The 23,152-nt window shown below is 49.0% G+C and overlaps 1 protein-coding gene, 1 long non-coding RNA gene and 1 other non-coding gene across 4 annotated transcripts; 1 reads left to right on the forward strand and 2 right to left on the reverse strand.

Annotated features, from left to right (window-relative positions):
* Positions 1 to 986: 986 nt before the first annotated feature.
* On the forward strand, positions 987 to 23,096 carry DENND2D (DENN domain containing 2D). Of its 2 annotated transcripts, none has more exons than XM_070367513.1 (12): positions 987 to 1,155; positions 5,714 to 5,889; positions 6,766 to 6,878; positions 7,563 to 7,632; positions 8,316 to 8,393; positions 9,669 to 9,809; positions 11,936 to 12,084; positions 15,288 to 15,465; positions 18,528 to 18,569; positions 18,930 to 19,014; positions 19,352 to 19,591; positions 20,063 to 23,096. In XM_070367513.1, the coding sequence occupies exons 1-12, from the start codon at positions 1,098 to 1,100 to the stop codon at positions 20,137 to 20,139; spliced, it is 1,407 nt and encodes a 468-aa protein (XP_070223614.1). In that variant the 5' UTR covers positions 987 to 1,097; the 3' UTR covers positions 20,140 to 23,096. The 2 variants fall into 2 exon arrangements, with proteins under 2 accessions (XP_070223614.1, XP_005908622.1); XM_005908560.3 differs by lacking the exon at positions 987 to 1,155 and adding an exon at positions 4,202 to 5,137.
* Positions 1,362 to 6,303, reverse strand: LOC138987217 (uncharacterized). Its single transcript, XR_011463643.1, has 3 exons — positions 6,200 to 6,303; positions 2,880 to 3,031; positions 1,362 to 2,429 (listed from the first exon to the last, which is right to left on the reverse strand). It is a non-coding gene; the product is annotated as an uncharacterized lncRNA (long non-coding RNA).
* TRNAG-UCC (transfer RNA glycine (anticodon UCC)) lies at positions 12,758 to 12,830 on the reverse strand. Its single transcript has one exon. It is a non-coding gene; the product is annotated as a tRNA-Gly (tRNA).
* Positions 23,097 to 23,152: the final 56 nt, after the last annotated feature.

Genomic DNA, 23,152 nt, shown 5'->3' on the forward strand with positions numbered 1-23,152 from the left:
CAGTTGTGTCCAACTCCTTGTGACCCCATGGACCGCAGCATGCGAGGCTTCCTTGTCCTTCACCATCTCCTGGAGCTTGCTCAAACTCATGTCCATTGAGTCTGGGATACTATCCAACCATCTCGTCCTCTGTCGTCCCCTTCTCCTCCTGCCTTCCATCTTTCTCAGCATCATGGGATTTTCTACACACTTTTCTAGGTGTGTATGGAAGCTAATAAAGATGAGCGGCACAGAGGAGGAGCTGAAAGTCTGTATTCGGATGTGGGATTAGAAGGGGAGTGTGGCTAGCTGCAGCTGTCATTATCACTAGCATCATTTTATTATCACCATCCCTTACATTTACATCACAGAACAGTTTACAAAAAGCTTTCTATTCTTGACTTTCACGTCTCTGCCGTGGCAGGGTGGGGATTGCCCTCTTTTGACTGAACTGCCCAAGAACAGGCGGGATGGAGGGCAGGGTCCAGACCCTAAGCCGCTTCTCCAGTCCCTCCTCAGGAGCCCACAGGGCTCCGGTCCTTTAATTGGATAAGTGGAATACGGAAAAGAGCAACGCAGGGAGGGATACGCGCCCCGCGGAGGACAAACACAGCGAGAGATCTGGAATTGGACAGAGGCTAAAGGCCTTGCAGGCGGTAGAGGTGAAAGGGTTGGAGAGGTGTGCAGTCGCTGAAAACTCCGTCTGGATTTACGTGCCCGAGCTACCTGGAAGGTGCACCGACGCTCACTGAGCGGGCACTCCCCGCGCTTGCCGCGGAGGTAGAGGGAGACTTCGTGGAGACGCGGGGCTGGGAAAGTCAAACTTTCCGGGGCGCCGCACGAAGGGTGGGAGCGAGGTGGTGCCGCCCCTCCGGGACGCGCGTCGGGTACCCTCTGTCACCGCACGCCGCCCCGCCTGGGGCCCAGGGAAGAGCGGGCCCGCCCAGGTGCGCCGGGGGTTGGGCCGGAGTCCGGAAGGTGCGCCGCCCCGCCCCGGGCGGGTTCCCTCGGCCTCCCCCACCCCGCGGGAAAGTGAAAGTGTCGCGCCGGCGGAGGTCGCGCGTTGGGGGGCGGGGCCGCCACGGACCTGGGAGCGGGCGCCCGGCACCCGAGGGGCCATGGATGGGCTCGGCCGCCGCCTCCGAGCCAGCCTGAGGCTGAAGCGCGGCCGCTGGGGTTAGTGCCGGGCCGGGGCGCGTCCGGGCGAGGGCGCGGGGACGGCCGGGGGACCGCGGACCAGGACGGGAGGCGACGGGGGCGGGGGGCCAGGGCAGGGGTTGCAGAGGGTCGCGATCGATAGGGGAGCGGTCTGGGGGGCATTCCGGGGGCTTGGACAGGGGTCAGGCGAGCTAGAGAGAAAGGGCGCAGGTAGAGGTGGAAACGGGCGGATGGGGAAGGAAGGGGTAGGAGGTCAGAGGAGAAGCCACGCCAGCGAGGGTGAAGCGGAGGCTGTCAGCCAGAGGAAACCGCTGTGGGGCCCCGGGGCCACGTGTCCTTCCAGCCAGGAAGCTGGTGGGGCAACCGCAGGGTGCCTGCAGCGCCGGGGCCGCGGCGCCCTCACGGGAGACCCTGCCTCTGCCCCGGGCCGCCCACCGCCCTGCCCCGCCCCTCCCCAACCCTAGAGTCCCCTCGTGGGAGCCCTCGATTCTGCCCCGTGCAGAGCCGCCGGCTACAAAACCTCTCTTCCCGGCTACGTCACCCCCGCCCCGCCCCCCAACCCGCACCCAAGGGCGAAGAGGAGACCTGGAGAATGTGACCTCTAGCAGAGCCGGGGTAGAGCCTGCTCAGATGCTTCCATAGAGCCTGGGAACCTGACAAGTCAAACCTCCCTTATCCCCGATCCCTCATTTAGAGAAGCGAAAAGGATTCCTCCCGTCCAGGGTTGTAGGAATTAAATTAGAAGTCAATATTCGTTTCCTTTCTACTCAGCTGGAGCACTGGGTTTTGGAAGGAAGAGAATTCAGAAATCATTTTCTTTCTTCTTTTTTTTTTTTTTTATTCAGCAAACTTTTTTTTGCTGCTACCACTAGCCAGTCCTATGGCTCAGCAGCCACAATTTTACTCTGTCCAGAGGTCCCACCTTTTGAGAAGCAGGGAACCAATGGAAAAGTAGGGGTCATTCCCAGACAGCCTACCCCTTCTAACATTTGCAGTGAAAACAGTGAGTGAGACCTCCTTCTATTCCAAGCCCTGGAGGGGGAAATCAGTGCTCCTTCTGCCATTACCCCTGCCCCCCACCCCCAGCCCTGGCTGTTCTCACTGAACACAGGTTTTCATTATCTATCTGGTCATTCTACCTGTGCTGAGGCAGAGAGGTCAGAGACTATAGGTGGGGACAGAGCCCTGGGTGTGAGTGGTGGCAGGTGCAGAGGCAGGGTGGGGCTGGTGGCCTCTCTTCTCTGCAGAACACTGTCTTGGCGTCTCCTTTGTTTCTCTCAATCCTCAGAAGCCTGTGTGAATGGAAGGGTTGAGAGAGACCTGTGTGAATGGCTGCTTCTGCAACCCAGAGGAAACATTCCAGTTGTTACCAGAACAAGGCTGATAATTGTGACTGGAGGAGCTTCCTGGACAGTGAGGAACTGTAAGATGCACAGCCAGTATTACCTGTCCTGAGGTCTGGCATGCAGCCTGCAGAAGAGTGTGCTCTTTTCATCTTCTGTACTATTCTCCACCTTCCCTGGAGTTTCCCCTCCCTCTTTTGCCCTTTTGGTTCCAAGGCAACTGTGTGGTTAGGAGGATGTGCATATGTGTGTGTGTGTGTGTGTGTGTGTGCATGTGTGCGCGCACACAGGAGCAAGTATAAATCATCCTCTAGGGAGGAGTGGCAGTGCTCCTGGATTGAGAGCGGCTGAGCTAGAAGAGGAAGCTTTCAAGACCAAAGTCCCAGAAAGTCTCCTCACCTATATTCCAGCTGGTTCTGGGACTTTTCCTCAGAGGGCTGTGGGAGGGGCTTCCTGGTGGAGGAACAAGTGTAACCAGACTTCTGACTTCTCTAGAAAGGGTGGTTCCCTCCTGTACTTAAAATTCAGGATAATAATTCCTTTCCAGGGCTCTGGGGATTAAACGAGATTTTGTTGTTTAGTGAGAAGCCCTTAAATGAGATGACCCATTATAAACCTGTGTTTGATGGACCTTTTCTCTTCTGTTGTTAACTCCCTTTGAAAGGGAGAAGGAAGCAATCTTTTTTTTTTTTTTTGCTGGATTTCTTGGTCTGCAGCCCAAGAGTCCTTCTGTTTGAGTTTGTGAGTTTTGCTGTTCTCTTGGCTTTTCCGATAAAGCAGGAAGAAATGGGCTGAATATGCAACCCAAACGATTTAGGGAAAGAAATAATTTCCTTAGGTTCCAGAATGATCAGTGAAAAGATTTTGCTTCCCAAGGTCTTTTGCAAACAAGAGGCATCCCACATCTGTGAGATGTTTGGTGTGTACTGCATCCAGAAGATAGGAGTACGAACATGAAACTCTCATAAGTCCCACCCCCAAGAGATTCTGTTGTATTCCCCAAGTAGTCCCTGAATTACCCTGTGCCTCAGTTTCCCCCTCTGATCAGGAGATGCCTGTTCCTCAGATTGGTGGTGAGTATTGTGCAGCCTGTCTGTACAGACTGCAAGTAATGTGTGGTGACAGATCTGAGTGTTCTGGGTCACTGTTCTCACCATTGCAGAGACTGTAACATTCTTATTTACTGTGACTGTCGTTCTCCCCTGGAGTCGTGGCTGGGCCACTGAACACCGGATTTTACTAGTCCACAGAAGTCAGGTCTGAAGCTATTAAGAGCAAGCAGCTGTCTCCCTTATTTCAGCACCTCACTTTTCTCCCAGAAGGCTATTGATTCTTTGCAGGAGTGGCAGACACTGGCATCAAACCCTTTTGCTGCCAGGCTCCTCTTAGGTACAGCATCTTGGCAAAAGTCCTTCTCTCTTACCATGTACATTTACACACTCAAGGGTTTATGTGAGAATCCCAGGTGATGGATTGCTATTCTGTCTCTCTTCCCCAACCTCCAGACACAGCTCACAGGAGCTCCAGGGGCCAGCTGTTCCGCTTTTAGCTTGTGTAGAACTGTTGACCTGGACCATCTGGGAAAAAAGACTGAGCAGGAGTAGGGGTGGGGTAGACACTCTCTATTCCACTGAATGCCCCTTAGGCTGCTGATGCAACCAGTCCCCTCCAGGGGACTGTTCAGGGAGACTGTAGGCCAGGGAGAATGTCCTAAGTCAGTGCTTTCTATCTGGGGGAGGAGTTCTCTGCTGGATCCCTGGCACAGGTTCCAGTGAGACAAGTCTGCCTTAGGACATAGTGGGTAAGAGATGCACCATGGAAGATCCTGTTGAGATATCAGGAATTCTCCAGCCCAGAGATGGACTTTGTTCTCTATCTCCCCACCAGGAGAGGAGACTCTTAGGTTTGTGCTAATATCTAGGAATTGCTCTTGCTTGAACAATTTCTCCACCTAGATAATGGATGAGGTCAAGTCTATTGATGTTAATCAGGGGAGGCCGTGGCAACCTTGCTGCGAGGAGTCTTTGGTCCATGCTCTTGCTTGCAGTCTTGAAGTCCTAGACATCCCAGAGTGCAGCAGGGGGCAGTGCAGAGGTTAAGAAGTGAATGATCAGTTGTGGAGATTTATGATCCTGGTCCTGGGGCTGGTGAGGTCCGGTGCTCACAGTCTGATGTTATCAGGCATTCTTCCTTGTCCAGAGGTTGTACATAAATACATTGCACAACCTTCAGCCCAGAATTAAAAGCCCTTAGCCCAGAAGCAGCTGGGCTCTGGGGGTGTTTGCCTATGACCTTTTCTCTCACCACACCCTGGGGCTCTTGGGAGGAGCTGAGGTCTGAGCTGCAGTGCCAGGATGCTGCCTCTGTCGGTGCAGGCGTTCTGCTGCCTTCCTGGGTCCCGCCGCAGTCTTCTTGCTCAACCGTTGGGTGCACAGGATGGAAACAGCGCTCCTCTATTTGGAAGACAGCGCGTGGCTTGGCTGCATAGAGTCGTTGCTGGAGACTGAAACGGCAGGGGGTTTCTCAGGCTTTCTCTAGCCTGTCTGTATTGGAGGAAAGGGGGCACTTCATGCCTGACAGGCCCAAGAAGATGGAAAGACAAGCAGGAGGCGGGATCCTCAGTCGCTTCCGCAAACGACTGCCTCTACACCGAGCAGGTCTGGACTAGATTACCTACTTCCTTTTTTTCCAGGATGGCCCTCTTCGTTGGGGTTATTTCTTCCCCTTGAAATACTGCTTTTTCTTCTTCCTTTTATATCTCATCCTCCACTCGGTTCTCCCATGTGACCGAGCCGGGAGGTTTCCCCTGTTGGTTTTTAGAGCCGGTCATGCCCTCTGTGGGGGTTGGTGTGGTCACAGCCACGTGGCCCTTGGCCTGTTCTGATTGCCTGAGTCCAGGTTGACTTGGGGTGTGTATTGCTTCAGGTAGGCAGAATCTCTACTACCCTGGGGCTGCAGGCCTCCCAGGTAGCCTCCCCGGTACATTTCCTTGGCTTCTGAATCAGTGGTTTCTTTCCTTCTTTTGACTCCTGGTGATTCCACATGTTGCAGGCAGGCACAGAAACTGCCCATTTGGCTCTGAGCCCATGCTGGGATGTGAGGTGCTGGGCCGGCTCCGGGGACCTCGGCGTGAGCATGGCTGCCTGGAGGTGCGGAAGTTGCCAGAACCCCACAGCCTCCACTAGGACCCCAGATCAGTGAGATACCCATGGGCCCTGCTGTCTTGATTTCAGGACCTCCCCAGGAGAATCTGGGAGAAGTAGTGAAGGAACCAGAAAGAGCCCTGGAGCACTGTCTACCCAACTTAGCTGGAGGGCAGCACTTCTTTGAATACCTCCTCGTGGTTTCTCTCAAAAGAAAGCACTCAGGGGAAGATTATGAGCCCAGGATCATCTACCAGTTTCCCAAGGTAAGGACTGAAGGAAGGGGCAATGGGGGCCAAGGGTTCAGATGTTTGAGGGGCAATGGGGAGGGGTGTGCCCTCTCCTTCCCCTACCCACCCTGCCCGGGCTTCACTGGAGCTGCCCTGAACTCACTGCTCCCATTTCCTTCAGACCCAGCCCTGTTTTCCATTATCATCCACAGAATCTAGGTCTGGCCTCTTTATGGTGAACAGACCTAGGTTCCCTAGCCAAGAAACTAGGTTAGCTCTTCTGCCTTTGGGGGGACCTTCTAGTACTTCCCAATTCCATCCTCAGCCACCCTGTTGAGAAGCTTACCTTCTGCCAGAGGTCCTTGCAGGAATCCCCTCCCTGGGGTGAGTGGGAGGGGAAGGGAAGGGCAGGCAGGCCCCAGCCCAAGCATCAGGCTCCTTCTTGTCTGGTCCTGCGGCGGGTGAAGGGGTGGGGTCAGGGCACCCTTCTCATTAACTCTGACGGTGAGGCAACTGAGCTGGTGGTGAGGCGACTGAGCTGGCCGCTTCTCTTCTCAGATGTGGTATCTCTCTGATGTGGTCCTTCCAGGAAGCTGGGTGGTCTCTGCGCCTTTCTGTATTCAGCGTGGTCCTGCCCCCTTCCTGACCATGAACACCATTAAGGATACTGAAGTCCAACACAGGTTCATGTACTTGGCCTAGGAGTGGCTGTTCCAGCTGTGGGATTGTTCCAGCCTGACCCAGAATGCAGTCTGTGTGCAGTGATGGGCACAGAGGCAAGCTTTAAGTCCCACACCAGTGGAAAAGCTTCTCAGACTGCTTAGGAGCCTCCAAAGAAGCTCGCCAGACCCTAAGCCCTCTCCACCTGCTCCTACCTCCACACCCACCTGTCTCTTTTCCTATTCTTTGTAGCGAGAGAACTTGCTTCGGGGTCAACAAGAGGAGGAGGAGCGGCTGCTCGGAGCCATCCCCTTGTTTTGCTTCCCAGATGGGAACGAGCGGGCCCCACTCACTGAGTGTCCCAGGTAATGGCTTGGCTCTGGGACAGGGGGCTGAGATTGGAGAAGGGAACGGTGTGAACCACGAAATTCCTGTGCCCCCTTCATCTGGATTTCTCACCAGCTTCCTTCCTGTTGGGGAGGGACTGGAGTTGATTTGTTTTTTAATATCTTGCCTGGGGTCTCTCGAGGCAAGAGATGTTAACTAAACAGATTAACCAGTCCCTTCTATCCAGAGAGGGTGAGGTTCTCCTTCCTGTCCTAGAAACATTGTCACTGTGCTTTGACTGCCTCTGGCAGAAGACAGACACTAAAGAAGTCCTTTGGCCACTAATGAGATCCTTACATGGCAAAGCCCTTTACGCCTTGAGTCCTGGAATGTGACTGCCTGAGCTCAAATTTTGGCTTTACCACCTTGAGTTGAGTGACCTTGGATAAGAAATACTCCCTTAGAGTTTCAGTTTCTTCATCTTTGAAGGAGGCTTAGTAATTGAACCTTCCTCAAAGAGTTGTTTTGAGAATTAAATGAGATGATGCATTTAGAGCTTGACACCAGTAAGCACTTTACATAAACTGACTGGTGTTATGATTACTTTCGGGATCCCTCAGCAGCTCCCTTGGCCCTCCTCTCCCCGCTCAGCCCCCCTGATGCCGACTGCCTTCCTGCTTTAGAACCTAGTACAAACCGGGTCCTTGTTTGCTCTTCCTCAGGGAGACCTTCTCGTTCGTTCTGACCAATGTGGACGGGAGCAGGAAGATTGGATATTGCAGGCGCCTCTTGGTCTGTGCAGCTCAGAACTGCCCCCTCCTCTCTGCATCCTATTCTCCCCCACAGCTGGGGTTGCTCCAGCCTCAGTAGCAAAAGCCAAGGCTCCTTGGCAGAGGTGGTTGTAAAGAAAGAGCACAGCCCAGCACCTGCTGCCATATTAGTGCCCTGTGCAACCTCACAAGAACGGAGACACACACCCCTCCTCACCTACAGGGCACCTTTGCTGCTGGGGTTGGGTCTTTACTCTGCCCAGCTTTCAACCATTCCCTTCTGTGGGATGCTTCATTCTAATCTGCTCTCCACCATCTCTATCTAGGCCTTGTTTCCTTGGCCCCTGGGCCCTCCCAGAGCCTAGCTTGGGATTGGGACCATGAGGTTCAATCCTTGGGTCTCCCCAAGTCACTTTTATAGCACACTGTTCCTAGCTGTTTCATGTCTCTACAACACACTTGCTCCCTCCTTGTCAACCCCTTGAGGGTGTTGGTGCTAACAGAGGCAGTGCTTGCCCGTAAGCCAACCAGCCCCCTCAAGGCCATGGTCTTTTGGTTTCTGTGACTGCTCTGGCCTTCCCAGCTGCCTGTCCCAGGAGTGGGATTCCCCCAGCCCAGCCCCCAGCCCTGTGCCCCACCAACCCCAGTTGGGCAGAGGCCTTGGAGAGGCTGCGACACTGAAGGAGCCTGTCTGTCCCTCCCCAGCCCGACGGCCATGGTCCTCGCCTCCCCAGGGTGTACTGCATCATCAGCTGCATCGGCTGCTTCGGCTTGTTCTCCAAGGTAGGGGTGGAACAGGATTCCTCCAGTCCTGTCAGGCCTGTTTGGCCTCCAGCTCTGGCCTGGCTGCCTGCCCTGCCTGAACTCCTGGCGCTCCTCCCCGACATTCGGGGTCAGGCGAGGCACTCTGGAGACACTCAGGCAGAGAGGGGCGTGGGCTTCACCTGGCTTTAGAGAAAAGTAGGAACTGAACCTAGTAGACTGTCTCCCCTGCAGAGAGTTCACTGCCCCTGAGTCTAGGCAAGGTAAGAAAGCAGCTGAAGTAGGACATGAGAAGAGCTACAGGTTAGAAATTGGGAGTTTCAGCTTCCTCATCTGTCAAATGCAGGTAATGATGCCTCATCTTCCTGTCTCATGGGTTGATGTGAGGTGCAGATGACATGATATATGGAGAAGACAGAATGCTAAACAAATATAAAGACAATTATACAACGGGGCTTGAGGGACTCCCTCTGATTCCTTCCAGAATAGAGGGGAAGTTGAGGTCTTCTTGTGCCAGGACACCTGAGCCGGGGTTAGAAAGGAGTCCTTCAGGATGGGTGGGGCATGTCTTTTTCTTCTTCTCTGTTGTTGTTTTAGTCGCTAAGTTGTGTCCGACTTTCTTGTAACCCTGTGGACTGTAGCCCTCCTCTATCCATGGGATTTTCTAGGCAAGAATACTGAGTGGGTTGTCATTCCTTCTTCAGGGGATCTTCCCAACCCAGAGATCGAAATCGAATCTTCTGCATTGGCAGGTGGATTCTTTACAATTGAGCAACCAGGGAAGCCCATGGGGCATGTCTTAGTAGCCAAGAAAGGGCTCTGCCCCAGACAGACCCCTTGGGGGATGAAGGCAATAAACTCCATCAGCCTTTGCTTGGGTGGATGGTTCATCTGTGTAGGGTTCTGCAGATGGAGGCCGTCCCTGGCCCTGGGGTGTCTCCAGTAGAAGTTGGAGGTCAGAGTGGCACCCAAAAGGCCCAGCTTCTAGGCCTCAGCTAGCACAAATGAACATGGTACCATCATGAATGAGGAGTTTACTCTAGGATGACTTCCTGGAGAAGGCAGTTCAGGTTGACATTAGGAGAAGGGAGGAACATGAAGTGGCAGAGAGAGGATGAAAAGAAGAAGGCTAGGAAAAACATCAGGTCTTGAGCAGGAGATAAACAGCAGACTGGTTTCTGCCAAGAGGAAAGAACCCAGTTAAGGATTGGCCGGAGCAACCTTACACATGCGATCTTGGCTGGCAGCCCAGGAGCATCCCTCGAGTTATGTCTCCTGTGGTTCTTTTCCATACAGATCCTGGATGAAGTGGAAAAGAGGCATCAAATCTCCATGGCCATCATCTACCCATTCATGCAAGGCCTCCGAGAGGCAGCTTTCCCCGCTCCTGGGAAGACTGTCACCCTCAAGAGCTTCATTCCTGACTCAGGCACTGAGGTGGGTGAGCAAAATGGGGGAGACCCTCCCTGGGTGGAGGGGGCAGGTTCCAGCAGCACCTCCCATCACAGTGTGCCCATTTACCAGGTTAACATTCTAAGAAACTGAGCTAGGCAGGGACTGGCACTTGGCTAAAATTATTGGCAGAACTTAAACCCCAGTTCTCTGATTTCCTCAACCTGATACTCACAAAGACCTAGTTACTGTTCAAGTAACCAAGATCTTTTTTTTTTTTTTTATAATAAACTATGGTAAATGGAGGCTCCCAGTACTAGAATGGCCTTTGCCTCCAGTTCCCAAACTGCTGCTCTTCACCATTACCTCCCTTATCTCCCTGTGTCTGTCCTTTATCCCTGCCTATGGCTTCCACCTGTCTTTTTCTTATCACCCATCCCCACCCCTGAGTCCCCACCCATTTGATACTGGGGATGCTATTTCTTTAAGACACTAAACAGACAAAGCAGCAAGTAGAACATTGTTTTAAGAATCCCAGTCTTGACCCCTGGTATTCCGGATATTCTGTGTGTCCCTCTGAACTTTGGCTTTCCCATATCAAAATAACGGGAGGGGTTAGGCATCTTCACTTACTCAAAAAAAAAAAAAAAGTGTGGAAGCCTTGCTAGGCCCCAAGTTGTACTATTTTCCGGCTTGTTGTTGTTGTTGAATCACTAAGTTGTGTCCAGCTCTTTGTGAGCCCATGGATTGCAGCATGCCAGACTTCCCTGTCCTTCACTATCTCCCTGAGTTTGCTCAAAGTCGCGTCCATTGAGTTGGTGATGCCATCCAACCATCTCATCCTCTGTCACCCACTTCTCCTCCTGCCCTCAATCTTTCCCAGCATTGGGTTCTTTTCCAGTGAGTTAGCTCTTCCCATCAGGTGGCCAAAGTATTGGAGTTTCAGCTTCAGCATCAGTCCTTCCAATGGATATTCAGGATTGATTTCCTTTAGGATTGACTGGTTTGATCTCCTTGCAGTCCAAGGGGCTCTCAAGAGTCTTCTCCAACACCACAGTTCAAAAGCATCAATTGTTTGGTGCTCAGCCTTCTTTATGGTCCAACTTTCACATCCATACATGACTACTAGCTTTGACTATACAGACTTTTGTCAGCAAAGTGATATCTCTGCTTTTTAATACACTGTCTAGGTTTGTCATAGCTTTCTTTCAAGGAGTAAGCATCTTTTCATTTCATGGATGCAGTCACTATCCACAGTAATTTTGAAGCCCAAGAAAATAAAGTCTGTCACTGTTTCCATTTTTTCCCCCTCTATGTGCCATGAAATGATGGGACCGGATGCCATGATCTCAGTTTTTCAAAAACTGTTGAGTTTTGAGCCAGCTGTTTTCTGGCTACAAAATGGCAAATAAAACAAGTGTGGTTCCTGACCTCATGGAGCTAAAAGTCTACTGGGGAAGACAGACTTAAATAAACACACAAATAAATATATCATTGAAAATTATATTTATGGAAGGAAAAGAAAACAGGATGCTACATGAGAAAATGATAAGAAACGTGTGTTGCATTAGGTGGCCAAGGAAGGCTTCTGAGATATAAAGGAGGATAAGAATGAAGAGAGAAAATACTGTAAGTCAACTACATTTCAATGAAAAACTAGTTAACTAATTTAAAAAAAAAAAAAAAAAAAAGAATGAGGAACTTCCCTGGTGATCCAGTAGCTAAAACTCCATGCTCCTGATACAGGGGGCCCAGGTTCATTCCCTGGTCGGGGAACTAGATTCCACATGCTGCAACTTAAACTCAGTGCAGCCAAATAAATAAATAAAACAAAATAAATATTTTTTTTTTTAATGAAAGGCAACCTAGGGGAGGGAAGTACCTTGGGCAGAAAAGAAGGAAGGCACGCTGAAGGAACAGAAGGGAGCTGATGTGGGGAAGCCAGGTGGTGGAGGTGGTGAGGGAGGCAGGTGCTGTGGGCCACACAGAGGTTTACAGCATCATCACCCTCCGAGCAGAGGGAAACCATGGGTGGATTTTTAGTAGCAGGGAGGTAGGATCAGATATACTCTTTTGGGGAGGATAGGGTAGAGGTGGGTAGAGACCCAGCTTTCTGGGGCTTGTGTGATTTTTCAGTGTGGTAACACCCTCTCTCTCTGGTTTCCCGACAGTTCATTTCCCTGACTCGGCCCCTGGATTCCCACCTAGAGCATGTGGATTTTCGTTCTCTCATGCGTTGCCTCAGTTTTGAGCAGATTCTTCAGATCTTTGCCTCTGCAGTGCTGGAAAGAAGAATCATCTTCTTGGCAGAAGGTCTCAGGTTGGTGCAGTCACTGAGCAGCTCGCCTGAACTGACCGGCATCCCTGGGTTCCAGGGGACAGACAGGACGGTCCTCCAAGGAACTCAGGCTGTAGGACCTGTGTGCTCACCTTTCCTCCACACTGTCTTGATCTGCACTAAAGCCTAGAAAATAGCTGCTGTAATAGCTGTTGTAATTCCCTGTTCCTGCCTCCAAACTTGATTGCTGCCTAAGCCTGAAGGAGGTTTGTGATTTAGCTCTGAGAAGGGCATGAAGCATTCTTGTGACAGCCTAGGAGAAAACCAGTTAGGGTGGATGCAGAGGATTCTGCTCCTGAAAGGCTAAGGGAGGACAGGGCAGGAAGGTGTATGTACAATGGTATGGAGGTCAAACCCATTATCCTAGTGGCAAACACACCTCATTTGTCCATTTATTTACTCATTCAACAAACACTTAATGTGTGTCAACTGTTAACCAGATGCCAAGCATGAGGGAGATACAGATAAACAAAAGATGGTCCTAGACCTAAAGCGGATATAGACTTACTCCTGATTGAAAGGAAGCACAAGTGTAGAAATCAGCAGAACAATTCAAGGTCTTTTCTTCTACCTTTAGCAACATGGTGTTCCTTAGGTTAGTTTCTTAACTTTTATTTTTTTATTTTATGGATGGATGGGCGTGTGGGATCTTTAGTTCCCTGACCAGGGATCGAACCTGTACCCTTTGCATTGGAAGTGCAGAGTCTTAACCACTGAACCACCAGGGAAGTCCTTAGTTTCTTAACTTTTTGAAGTCGTGATCTCCTTATCTGTAATTGGACAGATTAACTGTGTCTACCTCATAAGAGTGTAGTAAGGATTAAATGAAATAATGCACTTTAGGTACCTAGCACCCTGCCAGGCCCACTGGTAAATGCCAGTTGTTTTTCTTAATAATAATTTCATAGTTGAGTATATCCCTGTATAGTGTATAGTTGAAGCAGAATACTATCATATCTTGGTCTCTGCCTCTTAGAGGCTTCAAGTCTGGTTAAGACATGGGGAGATACGTGACAGATGGAGACAGGAGAAAAATTTTAAGACAGTAGAAGGTTGGCTCATTTATGTCTGTGGATGGAGAAAACTGCTTATGTTGAGCTGACAATCCTGGTTTTATCTTTTAGGAAAGAAGAAGGAAAGGACTTTAGGGACCCAAATGTTAGACCAGATGGTCAGGTGAATGTCAAGAGTTTTAAAGGAAAGGAAGTTTGGGTAGGCAGTGGGGTCTGTGGGTTGAAAATTCTGTAAAAATCAGTGATAACCAAAAAGGCACCGTGTGTGCAATCCAAAGTTGCTTCAGTCATGTCCAACTCTTTGCAACCCTATGAGCTGTAACCTGCCAGGCTTGTCTGTCCATGGGCTTCTCCAGGCAAGAATACTGGAGCGGGTTGCCAGGCCCTCCCCGAGGGGATCTTCACAACCCAGGGATAGAACCCACATCTCTTGTCTCCTTCATTGGCAGGTGGGTTCTTTACCACTAGCGCCACCTGGGAAGCCCCAGAAGGCACCAGTTGTGGGCTAATCTTTGTGGGAAGCAGTGCAAATCTCTTGCTTTAGACATAGCTCTTCCTCTCTTGGCCCTGTAGGGCAGGGATCCCCAACCTCCAGGCACCGGTCCATGGCCTGGTAGGAACTGGACCATGCAACAGGAGGTGAGCAGCGGAGTAAAGCTTCATCTGTATTTACAGCCACTCCCCATCACCACCTGAGCTCTGCCTCCTGTCAGAGCAGCGGTGGCATTAGATTCTCATAGGAGCACAAACCCTACTGTGAACTGTGCATGCGAGGGATCTAGGTTGCATGCTCCTCATGAGAATTTAATGCCTGATGATCTGAGGTGGAACTGAGGCAGTGATGCCAATGCTGGGGACCTACTGCAAATACAGATTATCATTAGCACGATAAATATAATGTGCTTGAATCATCTTGAAACCATCCCACCCCTCCCCCGCAACCCCAGCCCTTGGTCTGTGGGAAAAAAACTGGTTACTGGTACCAAAAAGTTTGGGGATTGCTGCTGTAGGGAATTGAGAAGTTTCTGTTGTGGCTAGAGCTGGAATTCTGGCTTTTGCCCCCTAGGATCAATGTTTAGAAAGTGAAGGGGACTCCAGGTGTCAGCTGGCCTGGACACGGGCAAAGGTTGGCAGGACTCACCTCTAAGGCGTTAACTTTCTTCAGGGAAACCCCACCACTCCCCACTTCCTTCCTACACTGAGTATTTCAGATCTCTGCCACTCAGCCAGGAAAGGGACTTCCAGTCAGCCTAAGCCTTGGCTAGACTCTCAGAGACTCCATCTTTCTAACTCAGGAAGTGCTAGCTTGATACAAAGAATTGAAACAAGGTTTCCGCATCTGTGTTTTTGTTGGCCTTGGCTTTGGGGCAGTTTGGAGAAATGAAGAGCCACTAAAGCTAGTGGAGAATAGAGAAGACAGGGAGGGTGTGTGTGTTGAGGGGGTTAAAGGGAGGGGGCATGAGGGGACTTGGGTCTGAGTTGTGACTTAGGCAGTAATTACACAGGGAATGCTTCCTTGGAAAGGGTGGAGGAGTCCTCTTGGGGGTACTTTCCGGGTGGGAATTGCTGATCAGAGGTTCCTGGAATCCAGGAATTTCCCAAGCAAGCTCAGGCACCAACCTGATGAAAAGTTTAAATAACCATGAGTGGTCAGAGGGAGCCCTGAGAGTTGAAGCCTGGGGATGAGAGATAAGGAGGAAATAGACTTGACCTCTCTGCTGCACTCCAGTGTCTACATGTTTGTCTCCTTAACTACACTGTGTGCCTTAAAAGCAGGGCTGGTCTTTTGCTTCCTGGTATCCACATCCCTAGCACAGTAGTGAGCATAAAGAAGGGACTCCATCAATGATCAATTACCTCATAGATGGAAGACATTTCCTCTTCCTCCTCCTCTCTTTAAAGACACTCCCTCCACCCCACCCCCAGTGGAAAAGAATCACATAGAGGCCCCATACTTGACGAGAGGAGCCTCAGCCTCTTCTGGTTTCTACCCCTCCCCTCCCAGCTTCAGGTAGCCAGAAGCTCTGTGACCGGCATGGCTCCCAGACTTGCTATAGTTCCGGCACAGCCAGCATGAGCAGCTGCTGTCAATGGCGGGCGGTGGGGAGGTGGCATGGGGGTGGGGGCCTAGGCAGGCCCTTCTGACTCTCACTTTCTGTGCCCTGTCCCCAGCACCCTGTCTCAGTGCATCCATGCTACTGCCGCGCTGCTCTACCCCTTCAGCTGGGCCCACACCTACATACCTGTGGTCCCCGAGAGCCTGCTGGGAACTGTCTGCTGCCCCACTCCCTTCATGGTTGGAGTCCAAATGCGCTTCCGGCAGGAGGTTTTGGACAGCCCCATGGAAGAGGTACGATGCAGCAAGAAGGGGGCCTGATTTGGAGCCAGGCAGACCTGGATCCAGATCCCACCTCTGCTGCTAATAGCTGTGTGATTTTGTGGCAAGTTGCTTAACCTCTTTAAGCCTCAGCTTCCTCATCTGTAAAAATGGAATGGCAACACTTAGACCCTAAAGATCCTAGGGGAAAAAAATCAGCATAAAGCACCTAGCCTGGTGCCTGACATATAGCTGATACTCAGTAAGTGCCTGCTCCCTTCTCTGAATGATTTCCCTTTGGACTTAAGGGGCAGCACATGGCTTATTTGGGCTTCGCCCAACTGTACTAGGCTAGCTAGTCCTAGTGAGCAGGCCCTGGGTGTCTCATTTTTCTTCTGAATGGACAAGCACAGCTGGTCTGTACAACACACACCCCACTGGAATTTATTCACATTGCTTGGAAGTGAACTAACAGTCTTCCTGGAAACAATGAGTTTTGAAAATGCAGATTTTTTTGTAGTAGGGGTCATCCTTCCAATTAGCTTAGAGCTCAGTTGGTTAATGAAAATATTGGTCCAAATCCCCTTTGATTTTGTCAGCCTCTTGAGTCTTGGCAGTACCCCAGATACACCAAAGAGCTCAGTGGTGAGAATGGGTGTTAATTACATAAACCTACCTCCAGTGGTGGAAAAACAACTTCTGCTTTGCTTGAGTTGTCAATGAAACTTTCAAGAGATAGAACATTACTATAATCTCAAGCCAAAAGAGCTACTTAGGTTGGTCTGGCTAACTACCGACTCCCTCTGTGTAGACAGAAAGGGAAGAGGCAGAGCCTCGAAGTAAGCTACTGGAGGCATGTGACAAGTCCTAGTGGGAGGACTTCCTCCATTTATATAAGAAATAACCAAGGTCCAGAGAGCTCAATCCACTTATCGAGGCTGCACAGGCAATGCCTGAATCTAGCAGAGACAGAAGCAAAGCACCTCTTCTGCAGTGCTGCCGGGAAGAAGCAGGCTGTTTCTCTTCCTTGTCTCCCCAGCCCGCCCTGCCGTCCTCAGAACTGCTGAGCACACATGCCCTTTGAGCCAACCTCTGCCTTGTGACTAACTGGGACAGAGTGTCAGCCCCATGTTTAGTAATACGACTCAATAAGTGTCCCAATCCCAGAAGTTATGAAACTTCCTGATGCTGCAGCGCCATCTTCTTGGACGCTGTGATTTCTCCCCCAGTGGCCTGGCAGGAAGACATCCCAAGGCTAGTCAGACTCCAGCTTGTGCTGTCCAAGAGCCCCAGCTGATGAAATGGGCAGGGGGTAGGGATGGGAGACGGCTAGGGGTCAGGGAGAGAGATGGGGCATTCTTTGATTCCCAGGTCAGCTCTTTGGAAGGGCTCCTTGGACAGACAGTAATATACTCAAGTACTGGAAAGATTTCCGGGAACAACTTTAGAAAGAAATTCTTTACACATGCTCTTACCTCCCAGCCCACAAAGTGAACAGCCTGCCCTAAATGAAGGCATCTCAGCCTATGTATACAAGTGGTTTCACGCCTGAACTAGTTCAACTTTTCTCCCCTGTTGATGGATAATTACAGTGCCTGCTCTGTCTTTTGGCACACATTCCTATTTCTCTCTTCTTTTTATTTGGGAGAAGGGTGCATGGAGGGATCCCTCACCAGAGGGACCCAGCAGGCATTTAAATGGCCAACACAGGCTTTGGGGGATTATGATAAACTGCTGAGCACCTGCCTTGCCTAAAGGAGGCAGCTGTAACTCAGTTCCCTCTGAATGTGGATCAGTGTTAGAACTCCTGACTTTTCCAGAGAAGCCCTAGATCCAAATTCTGTGTGGAATATTTTAATTTAAATATTGGAAACTAATTCAATGATTTGAAAATTCTCTGAGTCTCAAAGAAACAGGTCTGTAGGTTGGAATCTAACTGGCAGGGTGCGTATTGGTCATCTCTAGTCTAGACTAAAGGCCCCTTAGGCAGTGATGGAGCTGATACTAGAACTCAGGTTCCCCAAGTTCCAGCCCTGTGCTTGTCCTACCTGCACCCTACCAACATGTGATTACTGCCTCTCCTTCCCTCCTCCTTTTGTCCCCAGGCTTATTTTCTCCTCTCGCTCTTCCCTGCTGGAAGGTCCAAAGCTCTTGTGGGAATTTTAATAATTTTTACTTATATATTTTTGGCTGTGCTGGGTCTTCGTTCCTGTGTGGGCTTTTCTCTTGTGGTTGCAGAGAGTGGGGGGCTACTCCATAGTTCTGGTGCATGGGTTTCTCATGGTGGCGGCTTCTGTTGTTGCAGAGCACAGGCTCTAGGGCATGCAGGCTTCAGTAGTTACAACACCTGGGTTCAGTAGTTGTGGCACATGGGCTCAATTGCTCTGTGGCATGTGGGACCTTCCCTGAATCAGGGATCGGACCCATGTCTCCTGTGCTGGCAGGCAGATTCTTTACCACTGAGCCACCAGGGAAGCCCTGTGGGAGTTTTAAAAATGGAATTCTAGGCAATTGTACATAAAGTTGTTGTAAGCATTAAAAAAAAAAAATCAAAAGATGCCCATCCCTGTCCTAAAGCTCACCAGAGGGACGGGAACTGAAGAACTGTAGGAAGAATGATGCGCTACCAAAGACAGCACAACACAGGCTTGGAAACTGGCGCTACTCTTTGATAGCAGTATCACCTCAGGCAGTTTAACTTCTTTGGGTATTTCCTCACCTGCACAGGCACAGTATCTGCCTCTACAGGAGCACTGGGAAGATTAAATGAGATAAGATGTGCAGAGCACAGTGTATGCCATTTAATGCTTCATACATAGAAGTTATAACTATGATCAATGCTTTTTTATTAAGAGAGTGACTGGCTTCATTTACCCATATTGTATACCCCATCTTCCTTAGCTCTCTCCCCTATTTCCTGCTTCCTATACCCTCATACCCTTTTCTCAGGAAAGAGTGGGTGGTGAGAAAGGAGTGTAGCAGACAGGAAATGAGAACTGAAGATGCTGATTTTGTTGTTACTTGGGCTGAAAGGTACAGCAACAGGCAGAAACAGAGAAAGGGGAAGAAACCAAGCTGTCCCATTTTTATTTCAGGTCCTGTTGGTGAATCTTTGTGAAGGAACCTTCTTAATGTCAGTAAGTGTCTGGGTTCAGATCCCTTGCAGACCCACAACCAACTCACTTGCTCTTGGCTCATCAAAGTTCCACTACTTTAACAAACTTTAAGTATGCTAACAAGACTTCACCTCTCTCAAGGAGAGTGTGACTTCACAAGGCAGTCAGCGTTAGTGCTTTTAGAGCAAGGACATAGACCGCGTACCAGAGGGACAGAGACTTCCTAGTGTTTAGAGTTGAAGCTTCTGTTGTTTCTCTTGTATGTGGCCAATTATTTGGGGGTGGAATGGGGTGTAGAATTCATGCCTCACATTCTCTGTCAACACTTCACACCTCCTCCCTGACTGCTTGACCTCTGAGCTGACTCTGTCCTCTCCCTAGGTTGGTGATGAAAAAGACATCCTACCACCCAAGCTTCAGGATGACATCTTAGAATCTCTTAGTCAGGGCATCAAGGAGTCACAGAGTAAGTCCCAGGTCCCTCTTATTCTGGCTTTCTCCAAAGAGTTTAAGGGCATGATTCCCAACAATTCCCTTCTAAAACTAAAAGGAATTCACTCCGCAGTCCTGGGCTAGTCCCAGAGGCCTTGATCCTAAAGGGCAAGTATGAGATTTTACTCTTCCTAAGCAATGGTGAACCCATCTCCAGTCTTACATTTTCATCAACCATTAATTATGAACCCTGCCTCACCCCACCCCTTGCCCAAGAGTTTTCAGCCTGCAATGAAAGCCACTTGGAGGTAAGGGTGGGTAGTTTTCATCCTTCTGCTACCCCTGAGATGGTCTCTTTATATCCCCTGCAGCTTCTGAACAAATCAATGAGCATGTTTCAAGGCCTTTTGTGCAGTTCTTTGTCAAGACTGTGGGCCACTATGCTTCCTACATCAAGCGGGAGGTGAATGGGCAAGGCCGCTTCCAAGAACGGGCCTTCTATAAGGCTCTGACCTCAAAGGCCAACCGCCGGTTTGTGAAGAAATTTGTGAAGACACAGCTCTTCTCCCTTTTCATCCAGGAAGCCGAAAAGAGCAAGAACCCTCCTGCAGGTATTCAGTGAAAGCTCCCTATCAACCCAAGCCCAGAGGGTCACTGCCTGCAAATCAGGTGTGGTCCTAGGAGGGGAGGGAAGGGCACTTCTAAGAGAGGTTCACAGAAATAGCTGTGATTTTATCAAATGGGGTTGGAAAGAAAGGTCCTGAAGCCTAAGAAAATGCCTCTGAGGCTGACGTTTTGTAGACGTTGCTCTGTTCATCAGCCAGTAGGAGGATCTTTGCTTTCTGTTTTAGTCTAGAGCTAATTCCTACTAATTATTCTGTTTTAGGACCCCTTAGAAGCCTAATCGAATACCTAGATCTACAAAGGCCTAGGATGGCATGGGGATCCTGGCGGGAATGTGGGTATAGTGGGCGAGCATGGGCAGCAGACATTGAGAGTATCTCTGACCCTTGTTCTTGAGCTCATCTTAGTCTGCCTGGCCAGATTAGCTGCCTCTAATACCTATATCTCTAACACCACAGATTATTTCCAAAAGAAAATACGTGAATATGAGGAACAGAAGAAACAGAAGAAACCAAAGGAAAAGACTGTGAAATAAGAGCTGTGGTGAAGGGGACTGCCTAGACCTATGGGCCAGTAGTGGACTTTGACCCCTGCCAGCACGGTATGATGTGAAGCTCTCAGTCAATAGAATCCACAGCCTTCTTCAGAGTCCTGGTAACCAGGTCTTGCTTCAAGTTGGTGTCTTGAGTTTGGGATTTCTGAAATCAGCTTTCTCAAGACTTTGGAAGGCTCGGACCTCTGTGCTCACAGAGCTGGGCACATAGCTGCCTTTTATGCAGAGGTGACACAGGGCAAGAAACAGTAGTAGAGGTGGTGTAGAGCCCCAGAAGTTTCTGGAACTGCCCTCTCCCAAGAAGCACTATTACAAAATCCTCTACAGAGAAACAAGTTGTCGCCCAAATGTTGTTTCTTCACATATAAACAGAGGTCTGTGGACATGTGAGGATAAGAATAAAGACAAAAATCTTGCTCTTTACATGTGTATCTCTGGCTTCCACTGTGGAGAGATAACCAGCAAAACAAGGCAAGAGATGTGAGAATAAACTGGACTAGATGCAGAGGACTGGCAACAGTGCCCAGAACTCTGGTGCTGTGTCTGGGAATGATGGGCACCAGGAGAGCCTTCTGCTAGAAGAGGTGAGGGATACTGGTAACAACAGCAGCAGTACTGAGGATACAGCAGTGGTTCTTGGTTCAAGTTAGGTGTGCTTTCCAGCATCCTGGGGCGAAAGGCTGCTAGCCTTTCATGAAATATTTGAAATTGAGAGTGACTTGACAGTAGGAATCTCAGCTGAAGAAGTCAGTGAAGAACACTACATTGTTTCCATCAATAGGTCTGTCTGGCCATCACTTCCAGTTTGGAACGTTCCATTTTAGACATCCTACTTCCAACTTCATTATTTTGAGAAGCCAGTTCAACTCTTTGGCTAAGGGCAGAGGGATCTCCACATTGACATTTTTTTCTCTCGGAAGAAACGAGAATCATCATCTTAAAAGTCCAAAGTTTAGTAGTCACCTGGTCCCTCTTCCCTCTGTATCTCTATTGACAGCTTCTGTTTAAATACTGTAAGGGATGGGAAACTTTTAGAAGCATCCTGTTTTTCAAAAATTCCGTCTTTTTAATGTGTGTATGTGTGGGTGGCCCTCAGAGGCCCCTGGATCCTGTACAGAGAACACAAATGTTGTTGCAGGATGGAATAGGAGACTGGGGTTACCAAATTGAAGTTAAAGTCAATATAATTTCATTTCAGGGGCACAGAGACCTGCTGCAGGGGGCACGTTCTACTGTCCACATGCCACCCCAAACTAGGCTGCTACTATTCACAGCTTTCAAGAATTAGTGTACTTTTTTAGGTAGTTTATGCCAGTGGTTCCTAATCCTAGTTGTATCTCAGGACTGGAATCCTGGGGAGCTTATGAAAATATGAGGCTCCATCTTTAACCTACAAAATCATCATTAAAGATAGGACCTGGGAACCTATATTTTTAAAACTTCTTCAGCTGATTCTGACATCTAACCAGGTATATAATATGCTCATAAGAATCAGCACCAACTGAGGTTTACTACAAACATACCTTGATCTCATGTTGATGGTTATCTAGAGTTGAAGGAAGCACACACCAAATACCTAGATGTCTTCCAGATTTCCATTATGCTGAAAAAGATTCTAGCACCTCCGTTTGTAGCTTCAGCTCACTAAAACCTAGTATAGTGTAGAAGATAATGCTGGACCAGGATTCAGAAGATACGGATTCTAGTCTCCATTTGGAAAAGGAACAACCGTTGTGACACTGGTATGCCATTTAGCTTCTCCAAACCTCAGTTTCCACTGTAGGCAGTTAACCTCTGCTGTGTCTATCTCATAAGACAATGATGTAACCCTGCCAAATTTAATTATCCTTCCTTCTTTTTACCTTTGTCCTACCTTGTGACATCTGATCTACCCTAACATTTTCTTATATGAACTTCTCTACCCCAGATGCTACAGAAGTTGGTAGCAAGCAAAGATAGTGAAAACTTCCCTTTCCTGCTACATTCTAGCAAAGAAATGAAAGGTTTCACTACCACTGGTAATCAAGATTACATGGAATTGATGGAATCATTAGAAGTGCAAGAAAGAGTTCTGGCTGCCAGGCAAAGCAGCACAGCTATTGTGTATCCATGATTATGGAAATGGAAATAAATGGAAATAAATAAGAATCAATAGTAAGATACCTCATTTTAGTCAATAGTTTAAACGTTTGCTGTTTGCCTCTTCATTCAAGCAATAGAACTATACACAATAGAAACAGATCTGGTTTATAGTTACTGAGGACACCTATTTTTTTGTTTCAAACTTGTAGCCAGAAAAGGAGAGTGCAAATATTCAACAATTGCCAAGAGAGGCACAAGCCTCTTTTATTTTAAATCTGGGGGAAGGGCTTGAGATTCTGAGAGCTACTAACCAGTCAATCCTAAAGGAAACCTGAATTTTCATTGGAAGGACTGATGCTGAAGCTCTAATAGCTTGGCCATGTGATGCAAAGAGCTGACTCATTGGAAAAGACCCTAATGCTGGGAAAGACTGAAGGCAGGAGGAAAAGATGACAGAGAGTGAGATGGTTGGATGGTATCACCAACTCAATGGACATGAGTCTGAGCAAACTTCAGGAGACAGTGAAGGACAGGAAAGCCTGGTGTGCTGCAGTCCATGGGGTCACAGAGTCAGACATGACTTAGCAGCTGAGGAACAACAACAAACACCTACTAAACTCCTCTGGACTTTTAAGATTATGGTTCTCTTTTTAAAAAGGGAAAAAATGACTTATAATCTCAAGGGTGACAACTATCACAACAACAAAAAACCTTCCAAGAGGGAAAATGAACATAGCACTCCCATGTTTTAAGTTAATCAGTTTTATATAAAATAGAAAGGTCACAGGACACATGTTGACGATGTAGCTGACTTAATTTCCTTATTTACTAAAAAACAAAAATAAATTTTGCTTAAAAATTTAAAAAGCGACATTAAAACTTAGTTTTTCCACTGAATAAAACTGAGAAAAAA

The sequence above is a fragment of the Bos mutus genome, chromosome 3 (genome assembly GCF_027580195.1).
Source record: "Bos mutus isolate GX-2022 chromosome 3, NWIPB_WYAK_1.1, whole genome shotgun sequence".
Classification (NCBI taxonomy): Eukaryota; Metazoa; Chordata; class Mammalia; order Artiodactyla; family Bovidae; genus Bos; species Bos mutus.

Coding starts and splice junctions, on each gene's coding strand:
- DENND2D (XM_005908560.3), top strand. CDS start 5,050: ATGCCTGACAGGCCCAAGAAGATGGAAAGACAAGCAGGAGGCGGGATC. Junction 5,138..5,713: donor ACTGCCTCTACACCGAGCAG/GTCTGGACTAGA, acceptor TCTTGATTTCAG/GACCTCCCCAGGAGAATCTG. Junction 6,879..7,562: donor CCACTCACTGAGTGTCCCAG/GTAATGGCTTGG, acceptor GCTCTTCCTCAG/GGAGACCTTCTCGTTCGTTC.